Consider the following 26,846-nt stretch of genomic DNA (forward strand, 5'->3'; position numbering starts at 1 on the left):
AAGGAAAAGTGAGTTCAATGCACTATTAGCAAGGTGTACCTAATAATGTGGGCACTTCATTCCCCAGCTTGCAGCAATCTCATGTCCAACTTCATTAGACAGTCCCAATACAAGTTTAGTGAAGATGGACAGAGATCGCTGTATCTTACATCCCTGAACAGTTCTTCATCCCCATGAATCTGATCCCTTTCAGTTTCCTCTCAGAACCATGGCTGTGAAGCAGCTAGGTATAGAATGTACTACATGTGTTACTGGGCCTGCAGTCAGACTTCCTTTCATCTGTCCCCTCTCTTTTACTTAGATATATTTGGTAGGTTATTAATAAGTACCGGTCAAAAACACATAATTAGATTTCTGCATTTTTCGGAGCTTGTATCTATTTCCATAGGTGCAGTATAAATAAAACATGAGGATACATTACATTTCGACTTTTTCCAGAGTTGCTTCATTTTATTTTGATGCATTGAAGCAATAAACAGGGTACCTCAAATAAACCATGATAAACCAATAAAAAGTCCTAATTAAAGTTTGCAGAATGTAAGAGGCTGCAGATTTGTTTCGATGTCTTACTGGAAAGTAGTGCCATGGAACCATGCCATCTGTCGGTTAATTGTTTCTGTTGAAAGATGGTAATTATTTTATGTTATGGTGTTTTTCAGATAGGTCAGCAAAGTTTGGTTCACAAAATCATCTTCCAATTTTAGAGAATAATGTTTAATTTGCTATTACAGCCCAGATGTGAATCTGAGTTTTATTTAGAATTTGATAGCAATTAAGAGTTGGGGTAAAAGGAAGTTATTTAGTTAGAAATCATTGGACTATTATTCTGTGGAGTGAGTTATGTGTGTGGTATATTAAGAGCGTTCTTTCATTCCTACTGATAAGCAATGTCATTTGAAAGGGGAAAAAGCATCAACACTGCTTATCCTGTCAGCGGAAAAAAAAGTCCAGATAATGAACTCAAACTCTGCCAGACAGAATGTTAAATAAGTCTGTCGATTTGCACTCAATAAGAATACTTAAGAATAGTTAATGCAGTCTTGGAATACAGTAGTTTCTATGATTCTGTTGGATAAACTCTAGTTATTCCCTCTGATTATATTCAATAAAAATAGGAATCAATTAGAGGTATGAAGAATATAATATTACAACATAAGGAGATACATGCGACAACTTATACATGTTAAACTTATTTAAATATTGGTTTGTAGATGTCTCTACCAACTTTGTTCATTCTTCCAACCACAGATAAGTCAATGGGAAGTCTTGTAAGGATTGGTTACCAAAAACCTAACTGGGACCTTTTATTAGTTTCAGTGGCCCTATACCAAATATCAAAATGGGCCTACTATTTATGGTGCTGGATTTTATAGCCCAGGACAAAAATGTCTGTTTTTTCTTTCCCTTTGCTTTCCATGTCCTGTTGGTCAATAGCCCCCCTCCATGAATTTACTGATAATTAAATACCCTGGAGAGAAGAGTTCTGAACAGTTTCTTATCAATAGAAAAAGAAATTGGATGAACCAGGATGGAGCCCCATCTCTCCAAGCACCCCATGGTCTTCCTCTATGATACCCACTGAATTGATTTGTTGGTATTAATAACCACTCATCAATATTATAATCCCTGCTTTTTAAATGGCAGTATAGTAGTTATATCAGTGACAACATAATTTTATGCTTATATTAGAAAAAAAACATATGACTAACAATGAGAGGAATACGGCAAAATAGGGGAAATAATGACTATGAGAAAATAAAATAACCCGGCCATGAGCTAAGTCTGCGGTCATGCACTTATACTAGCAGTGAAGCATATCTGCTATAAACGTCATCCTGTGCAGATGTATCTGGCATAAGTACAACATGTCAAACTTTTCTGCTTTGCCAATAAAAAGGGAAGTTGTGAGTGGAAAAGACACATAAATAGATAAATTGATAAATAAATAGATATACACATAGCAAACAAGAAACACTTCCTTAGGCAAAGGTGTAGCTTTTATCTGGCAAAAATGCCAGAGCGACGTTTCGTCCTTCTCTCACGGCCGTTGACAAGCAACAAATGAATAAATGTGAATACAATATATAGGGTGAACAATTAGTGACATCATCACACAGTTACTTCATTATTTTAACATGTGACATGAATATATTCATAAGGGATTTAGGGTTACTGTATCAAGTCTCGCCAGGAGCACAAGCAAATATTAATTTATAAAATAAATATGGGTACCAGTAACAGAACAGGTGCAACACTACAAACAGTGTAGATATCCGTGTACACCGTAGTGAGAGCAATAGTGTACAGTGCAAATAAGTGAGCAGAGGGGGTTAATATACACGAAAATAGTACAGTAGGAACCACATGGCTATTTCAAGTAGCATACCGGTGTGTAGATATATTCCGGTATAAATTACAGCATCCCGGAAGTGACGTGGATAAAGGCAGATACATAGTATCAAATGTCCAGGAGGAGTGCTGGGGTTTGAATTATATATTAAATCACCAAACCCCACACCTGGAGATAATCCAGGTGGGGGTGCAAGACCCCTTGAAAAGTGCACCCTCCCTTCCTAATAAAACTTCAGATACTCTTGATGACGTGACTGTTGTCACAAAACATGTAGGGGAGGCTGTGCATTTTAATTTTAACCTCAGCATTGCTATCACCCCAAATCCCTGTAGCACTGCAGGCACAGGGCAAATACAGTCTCTCAGAGATCTAGTGTGAATATACATATATAGTGGTGATCCTGCTGTGTTTTTAAACAAACATTTTTGGTTCTCCTATTGTTATTTTTTAAGCACTATAATAAAAGTTAAGTTTTATTAGGAAGGAAGGATGCACTTTTCAAGGGGTCTTGCACCCCCACCTGGATTCTCTTCAGGTGTGGGGTTTGGTGATTTAATATATTAGTGGATAGAGGCTGGCACAGAAACCTGCGATATGTATGAGCGCATTCGCACTAAGTTAAAGGACACAAGGAGCCATGTTGGTTATGGGCAAACCAGATTGTGTATAATATAGTACATTAAGTGACCAAAAGGTGAGCACATCAGAATGTGTGGCACAGTAGTGGCATGTCTGTCACAATCAGAGTGCGGAGCCGTACCACAACACCACAACCCCTTGATCATTGGGGCCCGATCCCGATGGAACACGGGTTGCAGCGACCTGGTCGCCACACTGTGTGTGTCCACACCACCGATCATAGTAAATATACTAAGCATTATAAGGTCACTATAGACTTGGATCACCAATAAATCCCAAAAATGTACGTATAAAGAAGTATAGATTAACTATGTTCCAATGTCACGTTGGGGGGTAGCTGGAAAAAAACAGAGAAGAGATTATTCATAAAAATACAGAGTGACGTCCATAATGAGCTATGTAGTTTCGAGGTGAGATAGTAACAGGTATAGCCGATGACATCATATTTATCTCCCTCTGCTCCTATAAAATACAAACGAAAATAGAAAAAATTAAAACCAAATAATACAGAACAGTTTCATATACATAGCAAACACGGGGTCGATATCCATCATACACTGCAGATCTGATGTGAACTATTGAAATCCACATTTAGGCCCTGGTACGATCACCTCCTCTTAAAAAAAGTAACCCTACCATGAGCTAAGTCTGCGGTCATGCACTTATACTAGCAGTGAAGCATATCTGCTATAAATGTCATCCTATACAGATGAATCTGGCATAAGTTCAGCTTGTCAAACTTTTCTGCTTTGCCATTAAAAAAGGAAGTTGTGAATGGAAAAGACACTTAAATAGATAAAATGATAAATAAATAGATATCCACAAAGAAACACAGCAGCACTTCCTTAGGTGCAAAGGTGTAGCTTTTATTCAGCACAAAAATGCCAGAGCGACGTTTCGTCCGTCTCTCACGGCCATTGTCAAGCAACAAATGAATCAAAGTGAATACAATATATAGGGTGAACAATTAGTGACATCATCAAAAATTAGTGACATCATCACACTACTTCATTATTTTAACATGTGACACATAAATAGATAAATACATAGGAGATAGATAGACTGATATAAGATAAATAGATAGACCGATCAGAGATGGGAAAGAAAGAAAGAAAGAAAGAAAGAAAGGAAAGAAAGATGATAGATGGTACTTACTTAACCATTTTATAGTTATATACCTTTTGTACAACTAGAAAGCTTTCAAATACTATTAACAAGCAACAAATAACAAACAGGAACAAATGCATTTAGCTAATGGCGGATTTCCCAACAAAAATCATCCATTTATATCAACATTTGATCTGTGAAATTCAATTTAGCAGCGTTGGTCTCTTTTCTCTGCATTGTGTATATGCTTTTAATTACATCAAGATATGGATGCTTCTAGTGATTCCTTCTTTACAGTGAAGTATTGAGGTGCCTCAGGCAATAAAACTACTCTAACTCGGTTTAATCATTACCTAGTTTCCTATGAATAGTATTTGAAAGGCCACAAAAAATCGAATGCATTAAGCATGAGTGAATAATGTCATAAGTTGTCAGGATATATGGGATAAAAGTATTATAGTAAGGGCATATTTCTATGATATATAATAACAGATGACTTACATATTGTTCATAATTGCTAATGTATATTATCACTTTATTATTTTTATCATGTTGCTTTTATGAAATTATAAGCCTTGCTATGACATATTTAATTACTCTGTCTATCTATCTATCTATCCATCCATCCATCCATCTAAAATATAGGCCTTAAAGGGGTATTCCAAAGGATAGGGGATAAGATGTCTAATCGCGGGGGGCCCGCTGCTGAGACCCCCCGCGATCTCCCTGACATGGAGCATGGGTGGAGCTTAGTGATGTTACCGCTGCTATTTACTAGCAGCGGGACCCAGCAGAGAACAGCAGCAGTGACATCACTAAGGTCTGCCCATGCTCCAAATCGGGCCCGCAGCTGAAGATACCAAAGTGGATTACCGGAGAACCACAGCACAGAATGGGACAAGGAAAGTACAGTTGTCTTCAGTGTCACCTGAACTAACTGTCTGTACTGACAGGTAAGTACAGGTGAAACTGATGACAGATTTCCTTTAAGGCCAAAATGGGCTTGGTCCTTAAGAGGTTAAAGGTTTGACAACCCCTTTTTACAGTGCTGGTGTGACCAGTCCTCCAGAGATGCCCAATGTGCTACTCTGAGTAAAAGACATGGCTCCTGAATGTGGCACCCATCTATTAATTGAGAAATACCTAAAAACCCCTTTAAGTTGCAATTTGGTTTACTTAAAAAGAAGAAATAGACAGAAAGCTCTTCAGTTGCAGGATTATAACCACAATAGTTTATGGTTTTTATACAATGTCTCTCAACTCTACATTGTGGTAAAGAACAATTCCAATTCAAGCCTGGACGCACAACTCCCATGTAGACCAATTTTGGTCAATTATAGAACTGTACACCAACTGGAGTCCCAAAGCAAGAATACTTCACGCAATATGATCTTTCACACAATGGGTCATCTAGGCTAAACTTTGAAGTTCATATTGTGTGGAAGTATACATGCTCTGGGACAATCGGTGGACAATTCTTTGTGATTTTGCACTGTTTTGGAAACCAATATGTTTTATTTACAGAACCTAGTTTACTCAAATATTAGGTTTTCTCCCTTGAATTATATGGCATTCCCAAAGAGGTGCTAGTATAAGACCAAGTGTCAATGTCTTGCAAATTGGAAAAACCACTTAAAGGAGTAGTCCAGTGGTGAACAACTTATCCCCTTCGGCCATCTCCGGCTCTGCCATAGCGATTTATTGAGGGGGCGTGTTGGCCTCCGCTTCGTGCGGTGGTCGACACCTGCTATCTGGCCAGAGAGCCTTGCCCCCGTACAGAGAAATTGCAGGGGGCCCCAGCAGTCGGACCCATCGCTCCCCCCCCCCCCCCCCGCGATAAGTTTTCCACCACTGGACTACCCCTTTAATCTTACATCATGCAAGGCTTAAAAGACAGATTAAAAGCTTCAAAAATTTGAGTCATGTGATTATGTAATATTGTCTTTTCATGTGTGCACTGCTGAAGAAGACCATGGAGTATTTAGAATGTATGCCAAAGCATTATGGACTCTGCCAAGAGAATGAGCAGATGGCATTTTGGAGTATCATATACTATAGTGGGCTTTTAATTAATGGCCTCTGGATGGATCAATTCAATAAATCCTGCTGCCAATAATGTGGTTAACATTCAATTTGCCTGAAGCTTAAATAGTTCAGGATATTAAAAAAAAAAAAACAATACTTACATATTAATGATTTCATCTATGTGAAAAGAATTACTTGGTTGGGCAACGTTACATAGTTACATAGTTAGTATGGTTGAAAAAAGACATACGTCCATCAAGTTCAACCAGGGAATTGAAGGGAAGGGTGTAAGGGGATAAGGGGAAGGGATGTTGTTTTATAATTCTGCATAAGCATTAATGTTATTTTGTTCCAGGAATGTATCTAACCCTTTTTAAAGCTATTAATTGTTCCTGCTGTGACCAGTTCCTGAGGTAGACTGTTCCATAAATTCACAGTTCTTATGGTAAAGAAGGCGTGTCGCCCCTTTAGACTAAACCTTTACTTCTCCAGACGGAGGGAGTGCCCCCTCGTCCTTTGGGGGGGGGGGGGGGTTAACCTGGAACAGTTTTTCTCCATATTTTTTGTATGGGCCATTTATATACTTATATACGTTTATCATATCCCCCCTTAAACGTTTCTTGTCAAGACTAAACAATTGTAACTCCTCTAATCGTTCCTCGTAGCTAAAATGTCCCATGCCCCATATTAGTTTAGTCTCTGCACCCTTTCCAGCTCCACAGTGTCCCTTCTATGGACAGGCAACCAAAACTGAACAGCATATTCCAGGTGAGGCCGTACCAATGCTTTATAAAGGGGGAGTATTATGTCCCTTGAGTCCATGCCTCTTTTGATACATGACAATATCCTGCCGGCCTTGGAAGCAGCAGCCTGACATTGCATGCTATTCTGAAGTCTGTGATCCACAAGTACACCCAGATCCTTCTCTACCAGTGACTCTGCCAGTTTAATCCCCCCTAAGACATACGACGCATGCATGTTATTAGTACCCAGATGCATAACTTTACATTTATCCACATTGAACCTCATTTGCCAAGTGGATGCCCAGACACTTAGTCTATCCAAGTCATCCTGTAACTTATGCACATCCTCTATAGACTGTACTGTGCTACAAAGCTTGGTGTCATCTGCAAAGATAGAAACAGAGCTGTTAATACCATCCTCTATATCATTGATAAATAAATTAAACAACAGCAGGCCCAGTACAGAACCTTGGGGTAAACCACTAATAACCAGGGACCAATCAGAGTACGAATCATTGACCACCACTCTCTGGGTACGATCCATTAGCCAGTGTTCAATCCAGTTACAAACTAAAGTTTCCAAGCCCAAAAACCTTAACTTACCTGTCAGACGACTATGAGGGACAGTATCAAATGCTTTAGCAAAATCCAGAAACACTATATCCACAGCCATTCCTCTGTCAAGGCTTCTACTCACATCTTCATAAAAGCAAATTAGATTGGTTTGACAAATTCTATCCTTAGTAAACTCATGCTGGTTATCACTTATAATACTATTGTACCCTATATATTCCTGTATGTAATCCCTTATAAATCCTTCAAACAATTTACCCACAATGCACGTTAGACTTACCGGTCTATAATTCCCTGGGGAAGACCTGGAGCCCTTCTTGAAGATTGGTACCACATTGCACCAGTCCCTTGGCACAATACCAGACACCAGAGAATCTCTAAATATCATGAACAAGGGTACAGATTTTACTGAACTTACCTCTCTAAGAACTCTTGGGTGCAATCCATCTGGTCCTGGAGATTTGCTTACATTTACTTTACTTAACTTACCTTGTACCATCTCTACATTAAGCCAGTTCAGTACATTACATGATGTGTTACCAGCACTGACTTGGCCAATGTCAGCTCTTCCTTCTTCCATAGTATATACAGAACTAAAGAACCCATTCAGTAGCTCCACCTCTTGATCACTTGTGACAACCTCCCCATTATCATTATTAAGGTGTCCTACATGCTCTGTCCTTGGTTTTTTTGTATTTATATATCTAAAAAAAATATTTAGGATTAGTTTTGCTTTCTTTGGCCACTTGTCTCTCATTTAGAATTTTTGCTGTTTTTATTACATTTTTACAGATTTTATTAAGTTCTTTGTACTGTTTAAATGTTATCGCTGACCCATCAGATTTGTATTTTTTAAAAGCCACTTTTTTTTTGTTGTTTATTGCTCTTTTAACATAATTTGTCAGCCATGTAGGATTTAGTTTTAATCGTTTATATTTGTTCCCCTTTGGTACATATTTAGCTGTATAGTTATTTAGAGTTGATTTAAAAATTTCCCATTTACCTTCTGTTTCAGATTGCCTCAGAAATACTAGATACTGGCCCTCATTTACTAAGAGTGGAGTGTAGGTTTCTTTGTGGGTTTAAATTCCCTACAATTTATTTTCCACTGTATTTACTAAGGTTTCCCTACAGTTTCCACTTTCCCTACACTTTGCTTTTTTTACACATGCTCTGACCTGTAGGGTTTTCTTCAGCTGAAATCCACCACATTTTCTGTGCAAACTTTAGTAAATATGTTGGGATTTTGTGAAAATGTCGAGAACACGCCCTTTTATGTGCCCACGCCCCCTCTTCCCGACGGTCACGCCCCTTTTCAGATTTTCTTAGCAAAATGGAGAGTTAGTTAGTTTTTTTCATTTCAGGCGCAATTTCAGGTGCAAATTCAGGCGCAGACAGAATTTCAGGCGCAATGCGCCTGAAAATGGCGCACGTCCCGACCAAACATGTCGGGTTTGCAATAGTAAATGAGGGCCACTATCTCTATTTGTGATCTAGTGCAGCAACTTATCTAATGCTTTTTCTACTTTTAAATATTACAACATAATGGCTTTTTCATTGGCACACTTGTGTAGTAAACAGAGAGTGCATTTTAATTTAAAGAGGATCTCAGCATAAAATAATTAATTAAAGGGAACCATTCACCAGTTTTATGCTGCCCAAACTGTGGGCATTGCCAGTCTGAGACATTAGGTTTAATCTGAGATGCTAAGGGATCTCAAAATAATCATAGTTAAATAAAGCCACCAGGACCCGAGTTAGTAGTCCTTGGGGCGGGTTCCACTGGCTGCTTCTGCCCAGTAGGCTTGAGTAACACGATCTACTGATAGAACAAAATTAACTCCACATATCGTAGTTTCCACATTCTTCTTTTGTTCTCATGGATGACTTATTTCGGATTAAAAGTATGCTCCATCTAAGGCTATGTTCACACAGTGTTTTTTCAGGCGTATTTTATTTGTAAAAATGTGTCCGAAAAATCGCGGACAAATTGCACTCGCATTTTTAACATTAATGTGCTCTATGTAGTCCTATGGGAAAGTGGTTGTCTGTGCACATAATATGTAAACAATAGGGAAACATTTTTACAGCCGCATAACCAAATGACTTGTCACTTTTACGCGGCTGTAAAAAGGCGTCAGTATTTTTTGCATATTGTGTGCACAGACTTTTTCATAGAATTACATAGAGCACTTTAATGTTAAAATGCGTACGGGATTTTGTGGACGCATTTCTTGCAAATGCAATACGCCTGAAAAAACACTGAGAGCACAGCCTTAGTAATTTACAATAGGGCACAGCTAAAAAGAATATGATTACAATAAAACTAAACCTTGGAATAAAGTTAGACACTATTATGGCATTATCATAATACAACACAGCCTATAAACATATACAGAGGCTATTGTCATTTCAATATAATAGGACAACAAAAAAATACAATAACTATTTGGATATCAGCCAGAAACACACATACTATTGTGACAGCATAATAGAGCACTCCCTAAAAATGAAGGCGCAAGTCATTGTGATATGATTATGTTAGAACACAGTTTATAAGTAAAGGCATAGGGGGAGATTTATCAAATCCAGTACAGAGAAAAAGTTGCCCATAGCAACCAATCAGATGGCTTCTTTCATTTTAAACAAGGCTTCTGCAAAATGAAAGAAGCGACCAGCTAATAAATGAAGACAGAAGCTATTATTGCATCAAGACAATGGAACATTGCCTCGTCACACTATGGGGACTTCATCAAAATAGAAGCCAGTCAAGGAATGAAGTCAAACAGTATTGTGACCTAATTGAACATGCCTTAGGAATAAAGACAAACACTGCTGAGCTATTATCATATGTGTGCATTCACATTTAACTGCATCAATAACATTTACTATTACCATTGCACACACAGGACATATCATCAATATGGTCAAATAGGCTGTGTGGAAATGTACCCATAACAAATAGTCCTTTGTGGCAAGTCATTGGTTTCAAAGTCAGCTCCAAGATTAGAATATTCTCTGTTGGCCTATTATGGTTTGATGTTGTATCAGATTCTGGGCCCACCAGAGTGACCTTTATTATTCCAATGAGCCAGTTTGACCCTGGTAATTGTGAATTTGGTTATAAAGGGTAGCAAATCACGGGCAATGAAAATCTATTCGGGAAAATTGTATAATCTAAATCAGTTTACTGATATGGTGTTGTAGTACTGCGCTCTATATAAAGAATTTATAATGGCTTTATATTGTAATGCGTGTACATTTAAAACATATTGCTAACATACATCACACTTAACACATACAACCCCTGTCCTCAGATGTGTACATCATGGTTGTGCTTTTTATACTGAATTGTATTTCTGCAAAAATGTATGACTGGTATCATGGTAACTAACGTAAAATGCGTATTTCACAGCTCAGGAGTTATACAAGACGCAGCAATCACCAAAACACAGAAGTATCAGCGTGATCTACATTCTCACTTCCCTGGCTGGCATCACTGTGAGGAAGAAAGCCTTGATCTCTCTACACTTCACAGACCCAGGTACCAGTCTTTTTTCAACCAATACTGTAAGCTTTTCTCCAGTCAGTAAAACTTGTCTCGACTGTGTTGCGTCTCTTCTGAACTCTTGAATGGTGTGTCAATGTTGTGTAGGAACAGTCCAAATCTGTCTTCTGACCAATCAAGTAAAATGAAAATGAATAAGCTTAAGGCAAAGTGTTGTGTTATAAATACTTATAAACAAATGAGGTCTGGGCTACATGGAGACTTTTTGTAACACTGACTGATCATAACTCTTGAGTGACAGGTTTAGTCCACAAAATTGTACACAGCCAAATATGGCAGATTTACTATTGCTAGTGTGCCAGAATTCTGGACTAATTTGTTACAAAAGAAAACTTTAACTTTGCAGGGTTTGCACATCATTAATTACGTGTTTTCTACAGTTTTCTAGACAATTGGAAAAAGAGGAAGGATTTCAGCAAAAGTAGCTTTGGTAAAAGGAGTAGGGCTTAAGATGCAATATCGTGCAGCAAAAATGCATCAAGATTCTGGCACAGTTTAAGCCACTTAAGTTAGTCTGAACTTAAACTTTTTATTTGTTCTACATCTTGGCAAAACACAATATTTTCTATTATACTTCAGAAGAAAATGTTATTTAATTTTTATAGAAATCATGGCTTATAAAATTATGGCTTTGTCCAAACTGAAGCACAGGCATGGACAAAGTCCAATAAGTGAGGGTGGGATAGCACCGATCTGTGCTCTCTCCTGTCTGATAGTACTCCTCTGTGCTCTTGCCCCTTTGATAGCATTCCTCTGTGCTCTGTCCTGTCTGATAGTACTCCTCTGTGCTCTCTCCTGTCTGATAGTACTCCTCTGTGCTCTCTCCTGTCTGATAGTACTCATCTGTGCTCTCTCCTGTCTGATAGGACTCCTCTGAGCTCTCTACTGTCTGATAGCACTCCTCTGTGCTCTCTCCTGTCTGATAGGACTCCTCTGAGCTCTCTCCTGTCTGATAGCACTCCTCTGTGCTCTCTCCTGTCTGAAAGTACTCCTCTGTGCTCTCTCCCCTCTGATAGCACTCCTCTGTGCTCTCTCCTGTCTGATAGAACTCCTATGTGCTCTCTCCTGTCTGATAGGACTCCTCTGAGCTCTTTCCTGTCTGATAGCACTCCTCTGTGCTCTCTCCTGTCTGATAGTACTCCTCTGTGCTATCTCCTGTCTGATAGGACTCCTCTGTGCTCTCTCCTGTCTGATAGGACTCCTCTGTGCTCTCTCCTGTCTGATAGTACTTCTCTGTGTGCTCTCCTGTCTGATAGTATTCTGTGCTATCTCCTGTCTGATAGTACTCCTCTGTGATAGGACAGGAGGGAGCACAGAGGAGTACTAACAGACAGGAACGAGAACAAAGGAGTACTATCCGACAGGAGAGAACACAGAGGAGTGCTATCAGACAGGAGAGATCACAGAGGAGTGCTATCAGACAGGAGAGAGCACAGAGGAGTGCTATCAGACAGGAGAGAGCACAGAGGAGTGCTAGCCCACCCTCACTTACTGAACTTTGTCCATGCTTGTGTTTCAGCTTTGACCATGCCATGATTTTATAAGCCATGATTTCATTGGATATTCGAAGTTTAATGTTTTGCCAAAATGTACAACATATAAAAAGTTTTTGTATCTGACAGTGCCCATTTAAACTTAACAGTCTAAAAACACAAGAGTTATCGAGTCTGTGCCACTGTGATCAATCTGGCATATTTGTAGACCATCTAGTCTAAGTGAACTCTAAGAATTAGACAGTTTAGTGAATCTGGACCAATGTATTCCTTTGCACTTTATCTGTAGTTCAATATGTAAAATAAATTAGTAGCACCATAAAATAATAAGTGTTTTCTTGAACTATATTCATTAATTCCTGTCTATTCAATAATAAAATTGTGTAATGTCCATATAACTGCAGAATGTTGCTGAAATTGTCATCATCTTCATTATTGTCATATTATGTATATTAATATACATGTTCTTCAATATGTTTTGAACTTTGAGCTATTAAAAGAGACATACATTTTTGTTCATGATGAAACCATAACAATGGGCTACAAATAAACCTAAAATGTGCTATTAAATAAACCTAAACCCTTTTCATACATGACAGAACTAGAAAATCAAATCCTTCATTGTGTTATAGTTCATCAATGCAGCGTATGTTGTAATAAATTATATATACTTTACGCTCATAGTTCATGAGAAATGTCAACCCGAGTATGAATGGTCCCTGAAGGCCCAATGCATGATAGGCTGGTTTCCTTAATTAAATGATATGGTACATTAACATAAATCAATGTGGCAAACTGTTAAGATTATTAAGCTGTAGCAGCCACCACCAATGTTTGCTTAGGCTGGGAGGTAATCTGAATGTGATGGTAAACTAAAATAGAACATTCTTCTGCCTCCAATTGTTACAGCAAAAAAGCAATAATTAACTTGCTGAAATCTAGCATGCAAATATTTTCCCTATGTTTAAAACAGATTCTCTCTGTGCATAGTAATACCTTGTTTAGTAATACCGCGATGATAAATGTTTTATTTTCTTTCGTTTTTTTCTGAGTTTAAAGTACAGTACACTGTCAGATAAAGGGCAATCTACAGTTTGCTGATTAAGACAATGACAAGCTCATCTATTGACCGGGGTGACCAATAAGGCCTTTTAGCCAGGAAATCAATTGATGTTCTATGCTGCAATGCAACACAAAAAGCAAACACAGAACAAAATCAACCTTGTTTCCATGGAAAATGTTCATCTATAAAAAAGATATAAATTTGTAGATAGCGCAGACCTGGAAGAACATTTTCATAGCAACTGATATTTTCTATTTTGAGGCCACATAGGAAAAAAAAAATAGACAAGTAGTCCATTGATACTTATAGGACAATGATTTCTGCCCCTTTATGCCCAATTATTGGATAAAGAAGAGGGCCAGTATGTAAATGAAGATATTATTAAATTTTGGAATCCCCAGGCTTACTAGTGACCAAATCCAAATTCTAGATTTTCAATGATAACCTACCTAAATAGAAGGTATGATATAATATAATTTCACATCAAGCCTTACATGTGGGCACATAGGAAAATATTACACAATTTGTTGTCATAACAGAAGAGCATGAGGTTTATCCTATTTGTTTTTGTATGGATCAATCTTATTAATTTAGTATTGTAATTGTTTTAATTGTTTCTTTAATTTGAATACATTCTGTGAAGCAGTTGTTACTATCCCAAGCTCAGTTCAAACTACCTAAGATCTTTTCACACCCTTTTGAAAAATGGCAGACCCATTTTTCTATAATACATAAGAACTAATTCACTCAGATCCATTTTCATAATAGTTTTTTTTTATTATATTTAAAGGGGTATTCCACTGGAAATTTTTTTTTTTAAATCAACTGGTGCCAGAAAGTTAAACAGATTTGTAAAAAATTGTAATCCTTCCAGTACTTATCAGCTGCTGTTATGATCCACAGAAAGTTATTTTCTTTTTGAATTTCCTTTCTGCCTTACCACAGTGCTCTCTGCTGACACCTCTGTCCATTTTAGGAACTGTCCAGGACAGGATAGGTTTTCTATGTGGATTTGCTCCTACTCTGGACAGTTCCTAAAATGGAAAGAGGTGTCAGCAGAGAGCTATGTGGTCAGACAGAAAGGAAATTAAAAAAGAAAAGAACTTCCTGTGGAGCATAAAGAAGCTTATAAGTACTAGAAGGATTAAGATGTTTTTAAGAGAAGTAATTTACAAATATGTTTAATTTTCTGGCACCAGTTGATTTAAAAAATAATGTTTTCCATTGGAGTACCCCTTTAAGACCTCTGTCCAGTATTGACATGCAGTTAAGCTAAGAATTTTTAAAGCAAAAGGAGAACAAAATTATTAGGCATCTATGAGGCTGTCCAACGAAAGAAACAACCTGTGTATGGTGTTAAAAAGTATTAAAAAAAGCAACTTACTAATATAATGTTTTAGCCATACCACACAGATCTTCTATTATCAGCTGAGTTATCTGGTTTGTAGCTGTGATGTCCCAAAAAACTCTGAAAGCAAAGAGCTACTCTCCCTGCTCCCCCCTTCCCTCCTGGCTGCTCCGGATAAAACAATTCAAATAAAGAGAGCAGCTCATATTGCTGCTTATTAGATTTTAAAGCTGAACAAAGCTTTTCTCTGTTACAGTTGTTTCTATCAGATTAGTCTGCTTTTTTATCTGAAAAATGAGTAGTAATGAGTAGTAATATGAGCTCCCCCTCTTCACATCAATGTACTCCTCCTGAGTAAACAGCAGGGAAGTAGGGATTGGAGCTCTACATTCACTCTACATTTTTGACACCATACACAGGTTGTTTCTTTCACTGGACAGCCACTTTACAATTAACAAATTTCTATACTATAAAAGTCAATGGCAATAGGATTGACATTCTGTCATATCTAAATAATATTCAAAACTTTGTTGTGTAGATCTACTTTTATTCATATTTCTTTTAAACATGGATACAATAACCTAAATTCACAATGGACTATAATACATAAATATAGAAGTGTAATTTGTACACAGAACAGTACACATTTTCCTTATACATGTCCACGCTTTGTTAAAATTGCTTGCTGCATTTTAGCAAATGGAAAGCATTACAAAATAAAAAATAAATTTTTATAACAAAAGTTTTTTATTTTATGGGTCTACAAACAACTAACATGCTGTGAAAGGCACTCCTGCTAAGTTCATTTTAGGATGACCTTAGTAGCTATATTAGAGAAAGATTCACATATTCTGTACTCTATAAATTGAAATTTGTAAATGCAGTTGTCTGCACTTTGTCACAAAAGTAAAATCGATATAGTCATGCTCCTTCCCTGTTAATACAATTTAAAAATAAAATAGGCTATATTTCAAATACATTTAATAAAAAAATATTTCTCTTTACATTGCTTACATTTAAGATTGTGTGAAAAAAATTTGAAAAAAATACATAAATACAAAAGACTTTTGGTAAACAAGGCAAGTGCCAAATAATCTAGATTTATATAAAAGGTATTAAAAGGGGACCAAAGTAAATGTTTCTGTTTAAGGCTAGGTTCAGACTACGGAATTTCCACCTGCAATTCCTCTTTGAAATTGCAGGCGGAAATTCCGCTTGCTAAAATGTATAGTGTAGTGAATGGGTTTCCGTTCACAAATTCACACTTCGGAATTTGTGAAGAGGAATTTGTGAACGGAAAATCCGCTTGGAAATTACCGCCTGAAGAATGGGGTTGCTCTTTCTTCAGGCGGAAATACTTGCGGAACACATTGCAGTCTATTGGAGACTGCAGTGTCCGCGCGGTCCTAGCGCCGACTGATTCAGTCAGCACTGGCCGCACTCGGAATCTCCGGGCGGAAATTTTCTGCACGGAGATTCAGATTCCGTAGTCTGAACCCAGCCTAAGACTTTGCAAGATCACGCCTTAGACAATAGAGTGGAAAGTACAACAGAATCAAAGTATAAATCTTATAAAATAAACATAAATGCAATAAGGGGTGGACTATTGGTATTTTTTATGGCCTGAATGGTGGCTATGCATTTAGATTACCTATTACTTTGATGCTGTTACAATATACATGCAAAGATAGGGGAGAACTCATCAAAGTCTAATCCTGGCACAGAGCAACAAAAATATTATGATTTTATGCATGCTTTCCTCATGGGCTGGGCTTAGCACAAAAGGGACGTGGTCTACTCACTTGCCGGATTTACTACAGCAGGCATGAATTGCGGTTGAAATCTACCCCAGTTCTGAGCTGGTGTAGATATCAAATGATGCCACACTGGCATCCTCGGCAGGGGCGTACCTAGAGCATTTGGCACCCGGGGCGGACCCTTTGTTTGGCACCCCCCCTTAATTACACCCCCTCCCTCCCCCCCTTTAATTACACCCCCTCCTCCCCCCTTAATTACATCCCCTCCCCCCAGGGGCGGACTGACAACACTCGGGGCCCTCGGATCAAAAAAAGGCAAGGGCCCCTGCTAGGCTCTGCAGCTCGTCAATCTTCTGCCACACCCCGATTCCACCCACATCCCCCACACACAATAAACTAAAATGTATATATGTAAGAAACACTTTAACGTAGGTAAATTTTCATGACCAATAATACTGGTATACAAGGAGGATGGATATACCACCACACAATAACTGGATAATACCGCCATATTGTACTGAATAAAACCACTATACACAGACCAGTATACTATAAAGGATCTGTATAAGTGATTATATACAGGACCATATGGCGGTAGATATCAGCTGTACACAGGATGTGTATACCATATAAGTGATTACAGTTACATTTTGGGACTCACAATTACGTATTTTCTGATCAGCGGCGTCCTCTTTCCTTTTCTTCTCCGTCCGGATAAGACCGCCATGTAGATCTCTTAAGATCTGCAGGAAAAACATGTCAGACTCTGCATTTTTCCAGTGCTCTCCCCTCCTCTAGATCATTTTTCTATCTAAAGTCCCACAAACTGTAATAATGCCCTCCTTGGTGTCCTGCACAGTAAAAGGGCAGGTAGGTAGGTAGCCAGGTAAATAGGTAACAAGGTAGGTAGATCAGGAAGCCAGATATATAGGTAGGTGACAAGTTAGGTAGGTAGGGGGCTAGCTAGGTAGTTAGGCAGCTATGTAAGAAGGCCAGGTATGTACATAGTTAGGTATGTAGCTGGGTATATAGGTAAGCAGTTAGGCATCCATGTATAAAGTTAGGTAGCCCCCCCTTCCCTGTAGGTATAGGCAGCAGAGTTAGCCCCCCACCCTCCCACCCTTCCTCATAGGTATAGGCAGCAGAGTTAAACCCCCTTCCCAATATGTATAGGAACAGAGTTAACCCCCCTCTCTCCTTCTCTCGTATAGGCAGCAGAGTCCCCCCACCCCCTTTCCCCGTAGGTATAGGCAGAGTCAGTTAAACCCCTTTTTTCCCATAGGTAAAGGCAGAGTTACCCCCTCCTTTTCCCATAGGTATATGCAGAGTACCCCCCTCTTCCCCATTGGTATAGGCAGAGTTACCACCCCCTTCCCCATTGGTATAGGCAGAGTTACAAGCCCCCTTCCCCATTGGTATAGGCATAGTTACCCCCCCTTCCCCATTGGTATAGGCATAGTTACCCCCCCTTCTTCACCATTGGTATAGGCAGAGTTACCCCCCCCCTTTCCTCCCCTTTCCCCATAGGTATATGCAGAGTAACCCTACCCCCATAGGTGTATGCAGAGTAACCCCCCCTCTTCCCCATAGGTAAATGCAGAGTAACCCCCCCTCTTCCCCATAGGTATATGCAGAGTACCCTCCCTCTTCCCCATAGTTAAATGCAGAGTAACCCCTCCCCCCTCTTCCCCATAGGTATATGCAGAGTGCCCCCCCTCTTCCCCATAGGTATATGCAGAGTAACCCCCCCTCTTCCCCATAGGTATATGCAGAGTACCCCCCCCCCCCTCTTCCCCATAGGTATAGGCAGAGTTGAGAAAAAAATGATGCTCACCTGATATCCCACACAGCGATCTCCTCAGCAGCAGGGGCCCGTGTTTTCTCCCCTCCACAGTACAGGCGCCGATGAGTGACGTCATTGGCGCCTGTGCTGCATGGGGGCGGAGGTCATGTCTCCTCTGTGTAAGCTGCAGATGCGGCTCACACAGAGGGGACGCCTTCTCCGGTATCTGTATCGCGCATACAGGAGAAGGCACCGCTGTCACGAGTGTCCCAGATCCACAGTAGTGGTGGCGACGGCGGGTCAGTCTGCCCCTGGCACCCCCCTTGGGAGTGGCACCCGGGGTGGGCCGCCCTCCCCTCCCTTGGTACGCCACTGATCCTCGGAAGCACTGAAAATTATTAAGAAGTGTGTACACCTTCAGACACGGGAGCTGTAAAGCAGAGACCTGCCCCCAAGATCATGGGTTGGCTAAAGGGAGAAGCCAACATGTAAAAGTTACACTCCTCAATAAAGACCTAGGAGCATAGTGTTTCCTTTTCTCAAAGTGGTAAAAATCTATTAAATAAAACAGTGGAAATAGAACTATTCAACACTTAAAGGGGTACTCCACTGGAAAACATCTGACCACAGTGCTCTTTGCTGACACCTCTGTCCATTTTCGGAACAGTCCAGAGTAGGAGCAAATCCCCATAGAAAACCTATCCTGCTCTGGACAGTTCCTAAAATGGAAAGAGGTGTGAGCAGAGAGCACTGTGGTCAGGCAGAAAGGAAATTCAAAAAGAAAATAATTTCCTGTGAATCATAACAGAAGCTGATAAGTACTGAAAGGATTAAAAAATTTTAATAGAAGTAATTTACAAATCTGTTTAACTTTCTGGCACCAGTTGATAAAAAAAATAATGTTTTTCATTGGAGTACCCCTTTAAGACCTCTGTCCAGTATTGACATGCAGTTAAGCTAAGAATTTTTAAAGCAAAAGGAGAACAAAATTATTAGGCATCTATGAGGTTGTCCAACGAAAGAAACAACCTTTCTGCTTGTAAGTAAAATGGATATTCAAAATATTTTTTTTTATTCACATTTCCAATATGTCTACTTTATGTTTGCATCATAAAATTGACGTGTTTTTACTTTTGGAAGACACCAGAGGGCTTCAAAGTTCAGCAGCACTTTTCCAATTTTTCACAAAATTTTGAACCTCGCTTTTTTTCAGAGACCAATTCAGGTTTGAAGTGGATTTGAAGGGTCTTCCCATTAGAAATACCCCACAAATGACCCCATTATAAAAACTACACCCCCCAAAGTATTCAAAATGACAATCAGTAAGTGTTCTAACCCTTTAGGTGTTTCACAGGAATAGCAGCAAAGTGAAGGAGAAAATTCACAATCTTTATTTTTTACACTCGCATGTTCTTGTAAACCCAATTTTTTAATTTTTACAAGGGGTAAAAGGAGAAAATGTATACTTATGTTTGTAGCCCAATTTCTCTCGAGTAAGCACATACCTCATATGTCTATATAAAGTGTTCGGTGGGCGCAGTAGAGGGCTCAGAAGCGAAGGAGCGACAAGGGGATTTTGGAGAGTACATTTTTTTAGAAATGGTTTTTGGGGGGCATGTTGCATTTAGGAAGCCCCTATGGTGCCAGAACAGCAAAAATAACCCACATGGCATACCATTTTGGAAACTAGACCCCTTGGGGAACGTAACAAGGAATAAAGTGAGCCTTAATACCCCACAGGTGTTTCACGACTTTTGCATATGTAAAAAAAATAAAAAAAAATGTCACTAAAATGTGTGTTTCCCCCCAAATTTCACATTTTTGCATGGGCTAATAGCAGAAAATACCCCCCAAAATTTGTAACCCCATCTCTTCTGAGTATGGAGGCACCCCATAAGTTGGCATGAAGTGAATTACGGGCGAACTACAATGCTCCGAAGAGAAGGAGTGATATTTGACTTTTTGAGAGCAAATTTTGCTCGGGGGGCATGTCGCATTTAGGAAGCCCCTATGGTGCCAGAACCGCAAAAAAAAAAAAAACACATGGCATACCATTTTGGAAACTAGACCCCTTGAGGAACGTAACAAGGAATAAAGTGAGCCTTAATACCCCACACGGGTTTCACGACTTTTGCATATGTAAAAAAAAATATATATTTTTTTCACTAAAATGTGTGTTTCCCCCCAAATTTCACATTTTTGCAAGGGTTAATAGCAGAAAATACCCCCCAAAATTTGTAACCCCATCTCTTCTGAGTATGGAGGTACCCCATAAGTGGACCTGAAGTGCACTACGGGCGAACTACAATGCTCAGAAGAGGAGGGGCACCATTGAGCTTTTGGAAAGAGAATTCGTTTGGAATGGTAGTCAGGGGCCATGTGCATTTACAAAGCCCCCCGTGGTGCCAGAACAGTGGATCCCCCCATATGTGACCCCATTTTAGAAACTACACCCCTCACAGAATTTAATAAGTGGTGCAGTGAGCATTTACACCCCACTGGCGTTTGACAGATCTTTGGAACAGTGGGCTGTGCAAATGGAAAATTACATTTTTCATTTTCACGGATCACTGTTCCAAAAATCTGTCATACACCTGTGGGGCGTAAATGCTCACTGTACCGCTTATTACATTACATGAGGGGTGTAGTTTCCAAAATGGGGTCATATATGGGGGGGGGTCCATTGTTCTGGTACCATGGTGGCTTTGTAAACACAAGTGGCCTTCAATTCCAGACAAATTTTCTCTTCAAAATCCCAATTGCGCTCCTTCTCTTCTGAGCATTGTAGTGCACCCATAGAGCACTTTACATCCACATATGGTGTATGCTCTTACTCAGAAGAAATTGGATTACAAATTTTGGGGGGCTTTTTTTATTTTCCCTTGTGAAAATGAAAAATTTAGGGTAACACCAGCATTTTAGTGAAAAAATTTTTTTTTTTCATTTTCCCATCCAACTTTAATGAAAATTTGTCAAACACCTGTTGGGTGTTCAGGCTCACTATACCCCTTGTTACGTTCCGTGAGGGGTGTCGTTTCCAAAATGGGGTCACATGTGGGTATTTATTTTTTGGGGTTTATGTCAGAACCGCTGTTAAATCAGCCACCCCTGTGCAAATCACCAATTTAGGCCTCAAATGTACATGGTACGCTCTCATTCCTGAGCCTTGTTGTGCGTCCGCAGAGCATTTTACGCCCACATATGGGGTATTTCCGTACTCAGGAGGAATTGCGTTACAAATTTTGGGGGTCTTTTTTTCCTTTTACCTCCCGTGAAAATAAAAAGTAAAGGACAACACCAGCATGTTAGTGTAAAAAAAATTTTTTTTTACACTAACAGGCTGGTGTAGACACCAACTTTTCTTTTCATAAGGGGTAAAAGGAAAAAAAGCCCCCAAAATTAGTAGTGCAATTTCTCCTGAGTACGGAGATACCCCATATGTGGCCCTAAACTGTTTCCTTGAAATACGACAGGGCTCTGAAGTGAGAGAGCGCCATGCGCATTTGAGGACTAAATTAGGGATTGCACAGGGGTGGACATAGGGATATTCTACGCCAGTGATTCCCAAACAGGGTGCCTCCAGCTGTTGCTAAACTCCCAGCATGCCTGTACAGTTAGTGGCTGTCCGGAAATGCTGGGAGTTGTTGTTTTGCAACAGCTGGAGGCTCTGTTTTGGAAACACTGCCGTACAATAAGTTTTTTATTTTTTATTTGGGGGACAGTGTAAGGGGGTGTAAATGTAGTGTTTTACTCTTTATTATGTGTAAGTGTAGTGTTTTTAGGGTACGTTCACACTGGCGGGTTTACAGTGAATTTACCGCTAGGAGTTTGCGCTGCGGTGAAAAATTTGCCACAGCTCATACTTGAAGCAGAAAACTTACTGTAAACCCGCCAGTGTGAATGTACCCTGTACGTTCTCATGGGGGGGCAAACCTCCAGCTGTTTCAAAACTACAACTCCCAGCATGCACTGACAGACCGTGCATGCTGGGAGTTGTACTTTAGCAACAGCTGGAGGCACACTGGTTGGAAAACCTTCAGTTAGGTTCTGTTACCTAACTCAGTATTTTCCAACCAGTGTGCCTCCAGCTGTTGCAAAACTTCAACTCCCAGCATGTACTGATCGCCGAAAGGCATGCTGGGAGATGTAGTTATGCAACAGCTGGAGGGATCGCAACTACAACTCCCAGCATGCAGAGACAGTTGTTTGCTGTTTAGGCATGATGGGAGTTGCAGTTTTGCAACATCTGGAGAGCTATAGTTTAGAGACCACTGCACAGTGGTCTCCAAACTGTGGACCTCCAGATGTTGCAAAACTACAACTCCCAGCATGCCCAGACAGCAAACTGCTGTCTGGGCATGCTGGGAGTTGTAGTTTTGCAAGATCTGGAGGTGCACAGTATAGAGATCACTTTGCAGTGGTCTCAAACTGTAGACCTCCAGCTGTTGCAAAACTGCAACTCCCAGCAAGCCTAAACAGCTCTCTGGGCATGCTGTGAGTTGTAGTTTTGCAACATCTGGAGGGTTACAGTTTAGAGACCACTATAGTGGTCTCAGACTGTAGCCCTCCAGATGTTGCTAAGTAACTCACCGGCTTCCGTTGGATCCAGGGAGCTGCGTCGCGGTCCTCTTCTTCGGCCGATCGTCGCCCGCTGCCGCCGCTGATCGTCGCCCGCTGCCGTCTCCGATGGGTAAGTGGATCTTCGGCGCCGGTCCCTGTCGGTTTCCCCGTCCTGCCCCGCCTATTGTGGGAGGGCAGGACGGGGAAACCGAAAGTAAACCCCTCCGCCCCCGATCTGCTATTGGTGGTCACGTCTAGACCACCAATAGCAGAGATAGGAGGGGTGGCAACCCTGCCACCTCACTCCTATCGCTACAGGGGGATCGTGGGTGTCTAGGACACCCGCGATCCCCCTTCTATTCCGGGTCACCGGGTCACCATAGACCCGTACGACCCGGAATCGGCGCAAATCGCAAGTGTGAATTCACTTGCGATTTGCTCCGATTGCTGACATGGGGGGGTCTAATGACCCCCTGGGCATTTGCGCGGGGTGCCTGCTGATAGATATCAGCAGTCACCCTGGCCTGATCCCCGCCCGGCACGCGGCGGGGACCGAAATTCCGACGGGCGTACAGGTACGCCCTTGGTCCTTAAGTACCAGGGAGCAAAGGCGTACCTGTACGCCCTTGGTCCTTAAGGGGTTAAAGGGGTACTCCGGTGAAAACCTTTTTTCTTTTAAATCAACTGGTGCCAGAAAGTTAAACAGATTTGTAAATCACTATTAAAAAATCTTAATCCTTCCTGTACTTATTAGCTGCTGAATACTACAGAGGAAATTCTTTTCTTTTTGGAATTCTCTCTGATGACATCACGAGCACAGTGCTCTTTGCTGACGTCTTTATAATAATAATAATAACTCTTTATTTATTGTTGTCCTTAGTGGGATTTGAACCCAAGGCCCCAGCTAACCACTGAGCCACCATGCTGCCCTTAGCATACATCTGCTATGCACGGTTGCTAAAATGGACAGAGATGTCAGCACTGTGGTCGTGATGTCACCAGTGTTCCAAAAAGAAAGGAATTTCCTCTGTAGCATTCAGCAGCTAATAAGTACTGGAAGGATTAAGATTTTTTAATAGAAGTCATTTACAAATATGTTTAACTTTCTGGCACCAGTTGATTTAAAAGAAAAAAGGTTTTCACCGGAGTACCCCTTTAAGTTCAGGATCCTGTTATCTTCACAGGCACCTCTTTCCCTCCTGTGCTGCTTAATACAGAACTAGAGATGAGCGAGCCAAGCCCAGCGAACCCAGTCTCACTCAGAGCTTTAGGGTAAATTTGGCTTGCAGAACTTTTGAACTTTGTCAGACTCTCTTTGCACAAGCCTGGTATTGGTGCTTACAGCTAGCAGCAAGATAACATGATCTTAGTTATCCAATCATTGCTTGCAATTTGTGATATACAGCTCCCAGGCCAATCAGAAGACAGAAAACGGATGGGTTTGGAAGGCTGATAAAACACTGCATTATGGCTGCCAACTTGGAGAGACAGATGAGATAGAGAGCAGACAATGCACAGGAGCTACTGATTCCAGATAGCCTTTACCCAATATAAAGCAAGCAGAGCTTTGCATTTCTGTGTCCAGTTGTTGCACTACAGATCCCAGCAGTGTCACTTTCTCTGCCAGCAGTACAATTGCCAGTGCTACCCTTGCCAGTGCTAACCCTGCATGTTGAAGTACATGATGACAACATTTTTATATTTGGTATTCCAACCTGACATCATCACCAAAAGGATGTGCTGCTACAACCCGCCATGATACAAAAAAACAAGAATATTTTTTTTCAACTTTTCAGTGTTCACAAAATATATATCTCATCACTATTTTGAGACATACACCAATCCTGTTGCAACTTCCAGAAAAGGGAGAATTTCTGTTACACTTAGAAAATGCCATTGCAATTAGTGATACCTTTTTTTTTTTTTTTTTTATCAACTGGTGCCAGAAAGTTAAACAGATTTGTAAATTACTTCTATTAAAAAATCTTAATCCTTCCAGTACTTATTAGCTGCTTAATACTACAGAAGAATTTTTTTTTTTTTGGAACACAGAGCTCTCTGCTGACATCACAAGCACAGTGCTCTCTGCTGACATCTCTGTCCATTTTAAGAACTGTCCAGAGTTTGAGAAAATCCCCATAGCAAACAAATACTGCTCTGGTCAGTTTCTAAAATGGAGGTGTCAGCAGAGAGCACTGTGCTCGTGATTCAGCAAAGAGCACTGTGTTCCGAAAAGAAAATAATTTCCTCAGTAGTATTCAGCAGCTAATAAGTACTGGAAGGATTAAGATTTTTAGAAGTAATAATAGAAGTAATTTACAAATCTGATCAACTTTCTGGCACCAGTTGATTTAAAAAAAAAAAAAAGTTTTTCACCGAAGTACCCCTTTAACATGTTGGGTTCTCCCTTCAGCCAAACTCTCCTTAAAGGGTCTAGATCCCTACTCTACAATTTCCTGCGTCTGAAGGGTTGTGTATTATGCCATAACTCAGCTTGGTAGGTGCTTTCACTATGTGAAGTGAGGGTACTAAATTTGGGCAACTTCTCCTGTTTGAGACAATAGAACACAGCTGTGACTTTGACCATCAAGGCCATGTCTTGTGTCATTTAATTCCTTCTATAGTAGCCATCCTTAAGAGAGGCTCATTTCTTTGTCTAGCTTTTTAAGCTTGTCTCTGATGGTACTGTAGGCCACAGCATTTAAGTGGATTTTAAACAACAGTGTGGCCCATATATCACCATTTTTTGAAGGTGAAGCACCATAAAAAAAAAAAAAAAGGTTGAGAATTCCCAGTTTAAAGGATAGTTTTACACAATATACTAGACACTGTCTAGACATCAATTCAATAATGGCAACTGATGAGAAATTATATACTGTGGTAGTATAGCTGAATCTGTCATTCTTTTGTGCATTCTGATATTGAATAGATAACACATAAATGCTATTAAGGGCTACAATGCTTTAACCCCTTAAGGACTCAGCGTTTTTCCATTTTTGCACTTTCGTTTTTTCCTCCTTACCTTTAAAAAATCATAACCCTTTCAATTTTGCACCTAAAAATCCATATGATGGCTTATTTTTTGCGCCACCAATTCTACTTTGTAATGACATTAGTCATTTTACCCAAAAATATACAGCGATACGAAAAAAAATCATTGTGTGACAAAATTGAAGAAAAAACGCCATTTTGTAACTTCTGTTTCTACGAAGTACATTTTTCAGTAAAAATAAGACCTTATCTTTATTCTTTAGGTCCATACGATTCAAATTATACCCTACTTATATAGGTTTGATGTTGTCGTATTTCTGGAAAAAATCATAACTACATGCAGGAAAATGTATACGTTTGAAATTCTCATCTTCTGACCCCTATAACTTTTTTATTTTACCGCGTATGAGGGCTACTTTATTGCGCCGTGATCTGAAGCGGCACTATTTTTGTATTGATCGGACTTTTTGATCGCTTTTTATTCCAAAAAGTGACCAAAAATACGCTATTTTGGACTTTGGATTTTTTTTGTGCGCACGCCATTGACCGTGTGGTTTAATTAATGATATATTTTTATAATTCGGACAGTTCCACACTCGCCAATACCACATATGTTTATATTCACTTTTTGTCACTTTTTTTTGCAGTGTTATAGCCCCCTCTAGTGGCTATAAAACTGCATGTCCTGATCTCTTACATTGTTCAATTGTGTCTCATAGGAAACCATTGATCAATGATTCTGCCTATTGACTGCTCATGCCTGGATCTCAGACACTGAGCAGTCATTCGGCGATCGGACACCAGGAGGCAAGGTAGGAGACCCTCCTCGTGTCCTACAGCTGT

At 39.9% G+C, this 26,846-nt stretch overlaps 1 protein-coding gene across 2 annotated transcripts in view; it reads left to right on the plus strand.

The window, feature by feature from the left end:
- FRMPD4 (FERM and PDZ domain containing 4) overlaps positions 1-26,846 on the plus strand; it is a 461,151-nt gene that overhangs the window by 65,750 nt on the left and 368,555 nt on the right. For both annotated transcript variants that reach the window (XM_056556172.1, XM_056556170.1), the window contains exon 2: positions 10,856-10,984. In XM_056556172.1, the coding sequence (XP_056412147.1) occupies positions 10,856-10,984 (129 nt within the window). The remainder of the gene's footprint in view (positions 1-10,855; positions 10,985-26,846) is intronic.

Source organism: Hyla sarda, chromosome 2, assembly GCF_029499605.1.
Source record: "Hyla sarda isolate aHylSar1 chromosome 2, aHylSar1.hap1, whole genome shotgun sequence".
Classification (NCBI taxonomy): domain Eukaryota; kingdom Metazoa; phylum Chordata; class Amphibia; order Anura; family Hylidae; genus Hyla; species Hyla sarda.